The 12,870-nt window shown below is 33.5% G+C and overlaps 2 protein-coding genes across 2 annotated transcripts in view; one reads left to right on the forward strand and one right to left on the reverse strand.

The window, feature by feature from the left end:
* LOC101407136 (olfactory receptor 5AP2) overlaps positions 1-12,870 on the forward strand; it is a 508,331-nt gene that overhangs the window by 162,987 nt on the left and 332,474 nt on the right. The gene's annotated exons all lie outside the window — the stretch shown is intronic.
* LOC101394535 (olfactory receptor 8K3-like) lies at positions 6,765-7,706 on the reverse strand. Its single transcript, XM_014779786.2, has one exon. The coding sequence runs from the start codon at positions 7,704-7,706 to the stop codon at positions 6,765-6,767; it is 942 nt and encodes a 313-aa protein (XP_014635272.2).

A 12,870-nucleotide genomic window follows, 5' to 3' on the forward strand; every position in this document is an offset into this window, starting at 1 on the left:
TTTCGTGGCATAGTGAGAACAATTTATGGATTTTCTTCACCTTTTGAGACTCTCCCTCAGAAGATGCCAAGCAATTTGTTGATTATCCCTAAAGTATTCCCTGGCACAATGAAATGTCTGGAGGCTGTCCTTGAATCATCAGGAACAATTTGTATCCACCATCTTTTCTTTCTGTTTTTCTTTCATTTCTTCCTTCCTGACTTTCTTCCTCCCTCCCTCTCTTTCTTCCTTCCTGTCTTTCTTCCTTCCTTCCAGTTTTTACTCTTGATGAACTTTTATCTCACGCAAGACTCATGATTAGAATATTGTACCTATGGGCGTGCCCATCAGGAGTCTGCATTTCCACAGTGGTCTCCTCCAATGAGTGACACAGTGTAGAAATGTTTAAACACTGTTTAAACTGTAAAAATGTTTAAAATGTTTAGGGAATTAAAATACTGCATTATGCAAATATGAGGTGTTACTTCCTTGATTTGCTGCTCATGTTGTTTGTACTTTTCCCTCAGGGACAGAAATTAGTTACTGTTACTTCTCTTTTCACTCTGAGTTTCCATCATCTGTTTACTGCTTCTTGTTTGATTTTGTTTTTTTCCTTTCCTGCATATGGCGCCATTTCAGTTATCCCACTCTGTGCTTCCTCCACTCGAATACAGATCTATTCCATCACTAGAAAGTTCCCTTTGGCTATCCCTTCATAGCCTCACCCACTTCATCCTCCTCTGACACTGTTCCTAATCACTAACCACTAATCTGCTTTCCATCATTATACTTTTTGTGATTTGAAAACTGTCTTATAAATAATATTATACCATTTGCAAACTTTTGGGATTGGCTTTTTTCACTCAACATAATTCTTTTGAGATTCATTTGTGGTTTTGTGTGTATAAATCATTTATTCCTTTATTGTTGTTGAATAGTATTCCATGGTATTGATGATAACATTTGTTTAAACATTCAATGATGGAAAGGCATTTGGATTCTTTCCAGTTTTCAGCTATGATGAATAAAACTTCCATAAACATTCACTAGAATATGATTGCATGAACATAAGTTTTCTCTCCTTTGTGATGAGTGTCCAATAGTGTGATTGGCAAGTTGTTTTAATTTTGATGAAGTCCAGTTATCAATGTTTATGTGTTATAGGTTGTGCTTTTGATGTCATATGTATAGACTCTTCACTAGCCCTTGGTCCTGGATATAGATTTTCCCCTATGTTTTTATCTAAACATTTTATAGTTTAGCATTTTACATTTAAGTTGTTATTCATTTTCAGTTAATTTTTGTATAAGGTTTTGGTCAACATTATTTGTTTGTTTATTATTTTTCCTCTGTAATCCAAATTACATCAGTGCCGTATTTTTAAAGCCTATCTTCCTTCTATTGAATTACTTTTGGACCTTTATGAGAAATTAGTTGAACTACCTCAAAGGTCTATTTCTACATCGTCTATTCTGTTCTGTTGACTTATGTGTTTGGATCTCCGCCAACATCCCACAGTCTTAATTGTTGTGGCTATATTGTAAATCTCAACATAGAATATTTTCTTATAGTTAATTTTAAATGTGTTTTGTCTATACTAGGTCCTTGGCCCTTTATATAAATTTCAGTAAAAAGTAGCCTGTATAAAAAATCTTACTGGGATTTTAGTTGAATTTGCATTAAATCTATAGACCAGTTTGGAAAGAATTGATATCTTTAGTATGTTGAGTCTTCTAATCTATGAACTCAATATGTCTACTAATTTATTCAGATCATCTTTAATTTCTTTAATAAGTATTTTGTACTTTTTGGCGTACAGACCTTATAGCTGGTTTTTACCTACATATTTTAGTATATATGGGGTGAATGTAACGGGTTTTATTTTTTAGTTGTTTGTCTCTCTCTATACATATCTGATTAATATTTGTTTGTTAATCATGTATCATGTCACCTTGCTGAACTCACATTTTTGTTCCAGATTTTTTCTTCAGATTAGTGGAATTTTTTTTATTAGATAATACATCATTTGCATATAAGGAAGCTTTCATTTCTTCCTTTTCAAGCAAGCCGTATGTATTTTATGTCCTTTTCTTGCACTTGCTGGGAATTCCTATTTGATCTGCTTTATGTAACTATAGATGATTTTGCATTTTTAGACTTTTTTTGAATATGTAATTATAAATTATTTAATCTCTTTGTTCTGATGTCCTTCACTCAGTGTAATTATTTTGAGAACATCTATGTATTTGTGTGTACCCATAATTCATTACTTTTCATTGCTAATGACATTCATTTGCTTGTATATCCTGCAATCTGTTTTTGTATCCTCAAGTAGATGAATGTTTAGACTGTTTCTGGTTTTTGGCCATTACAAATAAACATTCAATAAAGCTGAAAGGGAAGAAAAATTTCTCCTTTTTACACTCCTAGGGGTTCTAGCTGAGCATAAGAATTAAACTAACATAAGACAGATAAACAGGACAAAAGCATCCATACTTTATTTACGAATTTGTACATGTATGTGGGAGTCCTCATAAGAAGAATGAAGACCCAAAGTGGCTAAGCCTAAGTGCTTATATATGAGGTTGAAACAACAGTGACAATTGTAGAAAACTAAAATATATGGGGAGACTACAGGCGTATAAGATATTTAACCATGTGTTTGCACAGATTTCTCTTGGCCTCAAGTCTCCATCTCTGGTGCAATGTTTCTTCTCTCCTGATAGAAAGAGGGTACCTCTGACATGAGAGTTTCATCTCTTGCTTTCAGAAGAAAAGGGAGTTCAGAGTGTCCTTCTTGCTCCTGCTGTATTAGCTCAAAATAATCAGTATGACAAAACAATATATTTTGGAGTGACAGGTCCTGTACTCCTTTAGTTATTATGGACATCTGCATACAAGTCTTATATGGAAATATGCTGCCATTTTTTGTGGGTAAATACATGGGAATGGAATGGCTAAATATTATATTAAATGTACGTTTAATTTTTAAGACACTGATGCTTGTAACAAATTGTTTTCAAAATATTATATACTATTTTAATTTTCCGCCACCGATGTGTGAAAGTTCCTGTTCCTCTGGGTGTGTGTGTTTATATGCATATATATACGTTATCATACATGCATTATATGGTATATAGTGTTATCTCATTGAGGTTTTAAATTGAATTTAATTAATGAATAATAATGCTGAGCAACTGTTTATGTGCATATTTACCACCTTTATGTGTTATTTGATACAGAGATTATTCAAATGTTTTGCCCATTCTTTATTGTTATTATTATTATCGATTTGTGAGACCTCTGTACATATTGTGGAGCAAGACCTTTCTGAGATGCATTACTTGAAAATATTGTCTCCCAGAATGTACATTGGTTTTACATCCTCCAAAGAGTATCTTTTGAAAAGTTAAAGATTTAATTTTGATGTTGTCAAATGTATCAAATTTTAATTCTATAAGTTTTACTTCTGGTGTTGTATCTAAGAAAACTTTACACAACCTAAGGTCATGAACATTTTCCATTATGTTTTTTCTGAAATTTTTAGACTTTTAGGTATTACATTTACATCTGTGATCCATTTTCTGTGAATCTTTGCATGAGTTATGGGTAAATATTCAATATTTGTGTTTATATATATAATGGAAATGTATTTGATTTTTTGATATGGTATATGATATTTGTTGTGGGTTTTTTATTGGTGCCCTTTATCAGTTTTACCAAGTCCCATTTAATACTTGTCTGGTCAAAATTTTTATTATTAATGGCATTGAAACTTTCAAATGTTCTGTCTGCTGCATTGATTGAGATGTCAGAAAACTTTTCCTTTTTAGTTTCTTAATATGATGATTTTTTGTGTGTGTGTGCTATGAAGATTAGCCCTTAGCAAGCATCTGTGCCAGTGTTTCTCTACTGTGTATGTGGGTTACCACCACAGCATGGCTGACAAGTGATGTAGGTCCATACCCGGGATCTGAACCTGCAAACCCTGGGTCGCTGAAGCAGAGTGTGCTGAACTCAACCACTACACTCAGGGGCCCACCCTGATAACTTTATTTTTGAATATTAAACCAACTGTACATTTCTGAGGTAAAAATAACATGATGCATTATGTTTTTACATATTGCTAGATTAAATTTACTAAAATTTTTATTAGAATTGCTGCATAAATGGTCATGACTCATATTGTTCTGCTGATTTCTTTTCTTATAATGCCTTTGTCTGCTTTTGATATCAGGGGAAATCTCTCCTCATAAAGGAAGTTGGGATGTAAACCTCCACTTCAGTTTTCTAGAAGAAAATGCGTAGAATTGGTTAATTCATTTTCCCTAAATATTTAGTAGAGTTCCCCAGTCAAGATACCTGGAACAATTTTGAATTAGTGAGGATTAGTTCTCATACATATTTCCACATTGAGATTCTTTTCATCATAGATTTTTTATACTGTATTTCTAAGTGTCCATATACATGAAAATACATAGTACACTCATTCTTATGATCCTAACCGAAAACACAGATTGTTTTTTTATAGATGTCTTTAGCATCTCTAAATTCTCTGTACTTTTCCTATTCTGTTTTATTAATCTTTCTGAATGATTATTGCATAATATATTAAATTCTTATAGTCTTCATAATATCATATCAAAAATTTCAGTTATGTACCAATTCCTGATGTTTTGAATTTTTTATATGTTATGGAAAAATATAAAACTTTCTGAAATAACTTATATGTGGACTTAATAATGAAACAAAGACTAGTTTTTAAAATGCATATAATTGTTATCAAAATTATATAGAAGGCATACCAATATTTTTTTAGATGTGAGATATATTGTTAGATGTGACTAAACATATTCCAACATGTTTGGAATATGTTGGAATATGTTTAGTCACAGTTTATTTTCTTAAATCTAGATAATTGAGACTTTTACCATTTCCTATTATAAAAGTCATAATTATTCACTGAAGACAATTTGGGAAAACATAGAACCAAAAATATTAATTTAAACATTTTTATAATCTTAGTGGCCACTAATAACTAATGTAATATTTCACTGTATCTCTGCCCAACATACATTTTCTAGAAAGCAAAAATATTTTCTTATATTTATATTTGCAAGTTCATACATATTTTCAGTAGAATTTTTTTCTTAATTAAAAAAAATCAACTGTATGATTTTAGTAATACTTCTCCACACATGAAAATATACATTTTTTTATTCTAATGAATTATTTTTATTTAAATTTGATTGACTACATAGAAAGTTTTATTCTATGATGGAGGACAAAGAAAACAGTCCAGTCTTTCTATGATGTAAATAAAGTTGCATGAATGTGGAAAATATTAAAAATAAACAAAAAAGTGGAAATTAAGAGGGTTAAGAGGAAGTTTGTCAGGAAGACATAGCATATATATAAATTGCTACGTATCTTACTACTTTCTCTAGCAATATATAATAGACCAAATCATGCTATTGTCTCCTCTTGCTTTCTACAAGAGGGATTATCAAATCCATGCAGTCAAACAGTGAATCCTCCTAAAAATATATTACACTCATACGAACAAATGTTGAGGAAAGTCACCCCATGAAAGAGGCAAAAATTTAATTCAACATAGAGTAGACCTTTTATGCAAAGATACAAAAACAATTAGAATATGAATTTTAAACAAGAAGTATCCTAGGTTTTCAGAAAGATAAGGAAGAATAAGAATCCCATTAGACAAAAACAAACAGTTTACAACTAAGATCTAAATAAAATACGAAATAAAAAAAAAATTGGAAGCTTCCATGGGAGACTCAAGAAATATTTTTTCTCCAGCTTTAATGACATATAACTGACATATAGCATTGTGTAAGTTTAAGTTATACAGCGTTTGATTTGGTACACATATACTACAGTATGATCACAACTTAGCACTATCTAACGTCTCCATCAATTCACGTTTACCATTTTTTTGTTGTTGTCGTGAGAACATTTAAGATTCACTCCCTTAGTAACTTTCAAGGGTACAGTACAGTATTGTTAACTATAATCAAGCAAATTTATCTTAATTGGTATATTATAGAGAAATTGATTGATTCAGAAAAATAGGACATTGCACTGATCTTGTGAGTTACTGAATTGCTAAGTATGTTGACAATATACTTTCTACAGCTCATATATTAAAGCAACTGCACTGATGAGAAAGGAGCAGGATCCTAAGTTTGGCCACATGGTGTGGGAGAAAATTGATATGACTGATGACTTCAAATCATAGTACTACACTGAGCCTCCTTAAAACCACAATGAGTTTGATTTTAATGCATGCCATGGAAGAGTATGAAGCCTAAAACAGAAGGATGCTTACACAAAAACACATGGACATGCACAAACACACACATAGACACTGGGAGTTTAATTCTAACAGTTGAGAACAGTTGAGAAAGGGCATTAAAATGACAGAAGTCATTTTAATGCCCTTTCTGTATCTACTATTCTTCCTCAATCTCACACAGCATACCCACTCTCTTTACCTGTTCTTATGTGTCATAAACCATTCTACTGTACTATAAAATGTACTTAATTATTGTGCTTATATTTCATCTCTTCCCCGAAAAGAATGCAAAGATTTTTACTGTTCTGTTCAGTAATGTATTTATAGCACTTATAAGTGGGACTGGCACACAGAAGACATTATCTAAATATATGATGAGATTATTTGTGTTTGTCTTGCTGCTGAAGGCACACACAACAAGTCTTAAAGTCATAACCTGATTTCTAAGAATCACGTTGGACAGTGAGCTTTAAGAAAAGATATTGCATAGTTTTTTCCCTATCCTTTGTAGAGCATATTTTACGTCTTTCTTCCTCAAGCTATAGATCAAGGGATTCAACACGGGGATAATGAGGGTGTAAAATATGGAAGCCACTTTATCAGTGTCAAAGGAATGATCAGACTTGGGCTGCACATACAAAAATATCAGAGTCCCATAGAACACTATGACCACTGTCAGGTGGGATCCACAGGTAGAAAAAGCCTTGCGTTTACCCTCAGCAGAGTTCATCCTGAGAATGGCTACAAGGATGAGCAGGTAAGACAAAAGAACTATCAGAAGGGATGAAATCAAATTAAAGGCTGAGAAAATCAGAATAATCAGTTCAGTTACATGTGTGTTTGAGCAGAGCAAAGATAACAAGGGAAGAGCGTCACAGTAGAAATGTCTGATGACATTATAACCACAGAAGGATAAATTAAAAATCTTGACAGTGATTAGAAGAGAAACAAATATGCTGTAGAGATAGGGGATTACCACCAGCACCTGACATACCCTTTGGGACATGATGACTGTGTAGAGCAGAGGGTTACAGATGGCCACATAGCGGTCGTAAGACATTGCTGACAGAATAAAAAGTTCATTAATAATGAACATGATGAAAAAAGCCAGCTGTGTGGCACAAAAATAATAGGAGATTGTATTTTGACCCACAACAAAATTTGCTAACATTTTGGGGCCCACAGTTGTTGAATAACCAAGATCAGTAAAAGCCAGGTGTCTGAGGAAGAAGTACATGGGTGTTTGTAGCCTGGAGTCCATCTTGGTGAGGATGACCATGCCCAAGTTGCCCGCCACTGAGATCAGGTAGATGATGAGGAACAGCACAAATAATGGAGCCTGCAGCTCTGGGTGGTCTGTGATTCCCATGAGAATGAATTCGTTCAACACTGTTACATTGTGTTTTTCCATCCAGGTTGATCAGAAAACCTACTCTGAATAGAGAAACCAGGATAGTCAATAGCTTTCATGTACTAAAATCTGGTGGTTTTTTAGTATACAAAGCTGGTATAAATAAATCCCAGTTGAGAATTTAGGCTCTATTAAAATAATCCAGCCCTGCAAATAAAACATACACCTTTAAAAATAGAAACAAAGATGATAGAGATAGAGATAGAGCTGGAGACAGAGAGAGATTTGTAGTTTTCCATTGGTGAAGATTAGTATCCCAAAGAACGTTGGATAATGTTTTGAGTCATTTTGGTTGTCACAGCTGGAGATGGGGTGTTACTGGCATCTAATGGTTAGAGTCCAGTGAGTCTGCCAATTATCCTACTATATTACGTAGCCCCCCATAAGAATGAGTTTTACAGTCCAAAATGTGAATAGGGCCAAGGTCAGCAAACTCTGATGTATGTATAGATATAGATATAGACATAGATAAATATACATATAGAAGGAGAAAGTAAAATGAAAAAAATGGTATAAACTGTAAGTGGTAGTTCTAGGGGTGATAAATTTTTCTTTTGTCTTTTATATAAAGGCAATCACGTGAATACAATTACAAAATTAGAATCACATAATATGACATACTAAATATGTTAATTACACAAAATTTTAAAATCCAAATTACAATTATGTGTGTAAATATTTAGAAGCCCCTGCTTAAAATACAATCATGTGAAAGCCCTTATGCCTACATATGGTACAGGATGAAATTAGTATGTTGACTGCTATTGGATAGAGGTGTAAAAGTAAGAAAATTCAAGCATATTATAATAGATTCTTTTTCTTTATATAGGGAAACATCTCATGAAATATAGGTAGATAAAGTCACTGCTAACCCTATATTTTTGTTGTATACAAAGGAGTACTTTGGGCAAATGGTGTAAGTTATCTTAATCTCTTTGTTCACACCAGCAAAATAAACTGTTTCTTGCAGGGTTGTTGGGAAGATAAGTGAAAATTCTATGTTTCAGTGTGTTTATGGTACCTGGAAATATCCCTCAATATCAAGTACGTAGGATTCTTTGTGTGTGTGTGTTTTAATTTCTTAGTGGAGACAGTGTTTTACCTGAAATGGATTATTTTACATATGTACATGTAAATTCTTTTTGTGTGACTTAACTTCTTCATCAGGGGTGTGATGATGGATAGATGGCGTAGTGTGTTATCCAGGTAACTGTCCCCTGTGCCCCTCCACCATGACCCGGCTCCATGACTACAACTTGACTATCAATGTGCTCTTCTTTTGGATACTTTATCTTCTACCTTACTTAAGATATTTAATATATAATTACATTAAAACTAACACATTTCCAGAGCTCTGGAAGCCCAGCCAGAGGCAGTGCCCCTTCACAGAGATTCAGCACTAAACTTTTGACTGAAGGTTTGGAACTTACCCTCTTGGAGAAGTGCTGTTGGAATGGCTGGGATGCCTAGGTAATAGCTCCTGCCACTTCATCCACAGGCTGTGACAAAGTGGGAAGAGTCATGCCCCTTCTCCCTGGCTACTATGGATTTTGCTGACACAAAGGGTATCCTCTCTTTGGTGCTGGGCAGATTCTAGGAACTTGCATTTTTCCTGCATTAACTTGATGAACAGCTGTCAACATGTTGGGGGAAAAAATTACCTAAAAATTTTGGGACATTTAAACATCAGTTACACAGATTTCACTTCTTAATTTTGTCTTAAACAAGTACTTGATTTCATCAAAAGGATTCCAATAAAATACTTTAAAGCAAATAAAAAACTAACATATTTCCTCTTCCTAGGTGCTTTATTATTATAACTGATGTATACTAAGTTGTTTGTAACACATAAGATATACATCGTCATGGATGAACCTTGGATAGTATGAGAAAATAAGCAAATTAAGAAAAAGTGAAGTCACTGGAATTGGTTTTGTATAATAAAGTTTCACATAAATTCTCTTTGGATAAAGAGATTTTCTACTTTAAAAAAATAGGTTAAAAATCACTGTATTACACAATAGCATACTGGAAGATAAAATGCACAGACCATAAACCCTGGGATGATTTTTAGGTCTGTCTGCACATTAAGGCCACAAAGAACTTCACTACACACTTAATTTAATGTGGACATACATAAGTATAATGAAATAAAGATGTATATGAATATCCCTAATAAACCACCAAGTTTAAAACATAGCAGAGTAGAATGAGGTTGACTGGCTAAGGTAAAAGCATTAGTGTTTTAAAAAATTGTGAGTATAAATGTTTCCTTAGATAGATAGATAGATGATAGATATAGAGATAGATAGATAGATAGATAGATAGATAGATAGATAGATAGACAGATAGAAAGATAGACAGGTAGATAGAATTGATCCTGATCACAAGGAAAAGAGCAGTGTCAGGAGTCTCTGAGTGAGCTCTAAGAAAGCAAATAGAAAAATACAGCATTTATAACATTGTATTATAAAGACGTTTATAGGAAATCCACACTTTCTCACATAAATCATTGCTTATAAAATTGTGAGCTTCTGATATCCTACCCTGTCCCCATGTACTTTCTTTTCTTACGTCAGAAATACTGAACTACAGTTAGGAAAAAATATTGTCTATGAACGGAATAAGAAGCAATATAAATGTTGGTTAGGTGCAATGACGAAAAACTGAAGAAAATAGATTTCATTCACAAGTGCTGATTTCCTATAAGATGAGGGAGGATGGAAGGGCTTTCTCTCACCAGCTTTAGGGTTCTATGGAAAGCATCCAATTACCTTTCATTGTTTACTATCTGTGTTATCAGATTATTATTTTTTAAAGCTACAGTCTTTGAGAAAATTACATCAGCTTTCTGCCAGACTCCACTGGAAACTGAACATGCTGTTCATTGTACTATCACCATAAGACTGGGTATTTGAAAGTCTCCTAACCTCCAAATATTGCTTTTCACACCTCAGTGTAAGGTGGAAATTTCCTTTTCATTCATCAAGAGATCAGAAAACAATTCACATTTATACATGAATTATATATGTATTAATTATTACAAAATTTTTGAGAAGGGAATAAGAAAAGCCTAGTGTCACTAAATGACTAAGGATTTGGAAGTTCATCAGACTAGAAACAATACTGGCAGCTTCATAATTCTGCCATACATATACATTTTTTTCTATCCCTGACTCTTCAGTTAGGCTTGACTCTCTCTCAATTTTGACCTCTATAATTCATGTGATTAAGTATTTGATTAAACATAAATATTACATATGCAATATAGCACTAAAATTTCAAATACTCTTAATAGTATTTCTGAAAATATTTAACAATCTGAAGAGAAAGGAGAACACTCTTATTCTGCTGATGCATTATCAATAGCAGAATGCAAACAGAAGTGAATCAGAAATCCTAATGTTTCATTATGCTTTGCCATAGAATAAAAGTGTCCTTGCAAATGTCACCTAAACTATTCAGGTATTGGTAAAATATGGCACCACATGAGATAGTCTGTTTACCTGTAATGAAACCTCTGTCTTGGCTCCCATGTGTGTCTCATGACAGGACACGGTGAGAACAATTTATGGATTCTTTTTCACCCTCTGTGACAATCCCTGAGGAGAGGCCAAGCAATTCCATGACTGTCCTCGAAGCATTTGAAAACTCAACAGAATGCAAGGGGGTAATGTGTGTTTATTAATAGTCTGGAAAAATTTGTATTTACAAGCGAGTTAGATTTATTTGTTTGTGTATTGCATTTCTACCTTTCTACTCTTCATTAACGTAATTTTTGGTTAAATTTTTATTTAATCTTTGATGATTTTGATTTAATCTTTGATGATTAAATTTTTGTCCATGTGGCTAGGCTTGGTGCCAGCTGTTTGGTCAAACATCAGTTTAGATATTGCTATGAAGGTGTTTTTCAGATGTGATTATCATTTAAATCAGTAGATTATGAATACATTCAACTACCCTCCTTAATGTGCGTGGGCCTCATCTGATCAACTGAAGGCCTTAAAGAGCAAAAACTGAGATCCTCAAAGAAAAAGGAATTGTGACTCCAGACTGCAATATAGAAATTTCTACCTTATTTTCCCACCTTTGTGCTCAAGACACCAGCATCAATGATTCTAGTGCCAGCTTCCTGCAGACTTCTGCCTCGTCAGGCCTGACAATCACTAGCCTATTCCTTAAAATCTCATCTCCCTCTCTTGCTCTCACTCTCTCTCTCTCTCTCTCTCTCTCTACATATATACGTGTGTGTGTGTGTGTGTGTGTGTGTGTGTGTGTGTGTATTCTCCTTTTGGTTCTCTGAATCTGGAGTACACTTACTAAAACAACCATATAAGGAAAGGGATTAATATGTTTTCTCTATATGATGAGATTGTTGGTATTCCTCTAGTTCTACAATGACCTCCTCAAATGGATGACACAATGGAGATGTATTTAAACACTGTCCTATTGCATTATTTAAAATATAAGTGAACTAAACTAATAAAGTATTTTGTATATAAGATGTTGTTTGTTTCCTTCTCTCTCTTTTTTTTTTTTTTGATTGTTCTTTTTTCTTTCTTTCTTTCAGCACATTGGGAGAGGAATTAGCTTCTCCTCTTTCTCATTCTCTTTGTATGATGAATCATCACCTGTCAGTTTAGTGCATCTGTTCTTTATTTTTGCCTTTATTACATTTCGATGTTTCTTGTTTTTCCATTACGTCCCACATCCACTCCGATTCTTCTTGTTCACCTCCACACACGTCCTGCTGTGCGTGATATATGCCCACAAGAGCAATCTATTCTGCAGAAAATGTAATATTTTGATTACATATGTTTTCTGTGTTATTTTGATGTAAATTGTATTGTTGAATTTGATTCACTTTAATTATTTGTGATGAAGCCGTGTTGTGACTTTTTTTTTGCATCATTACTTTAAATAACATATAAAAATGTCATGGGTCTGTACTTTATTGATAGGTATTTTGTTGTCTGTAACCTCAGCTATCACCAACACTACAATGAACAGTCCAACAGAAAGCCTTGAGTTTGCCATGTTAATATGTTGTGCACAAATTCTCCATGAGGTACACATCAAATATCTGCTTCTGTGTGTGTCTATGTGGATATAGATATTGATACATCTATACTTACATCTAGATATAAACCCGCACTATGCACAC

Source organism: Ceratotherium simum, chromosome 34 (assembly GCF_057802395.1).
Source record: "Ceratotherium simum simum isolate JZ-2026a chromosome 34, ASM5780239v1, whole genome shotgun sequence".
Classification (NCBI taxonomy): Eukaryota; Metazoa; Chordata; class Mammalia; order Perissodactyla; family Rhinocerotidae; genus Ceratotherium; species Ceratotherium simum.

Coding starts and splice junctions, on each gene's coding strand:
- LOC101394535 (XM_014779786.2), bottom strand. CDS start 7,706: ATGGAAAAACACAATGTAACAGTGTTGAACGAATTCATTCTCATGGGA.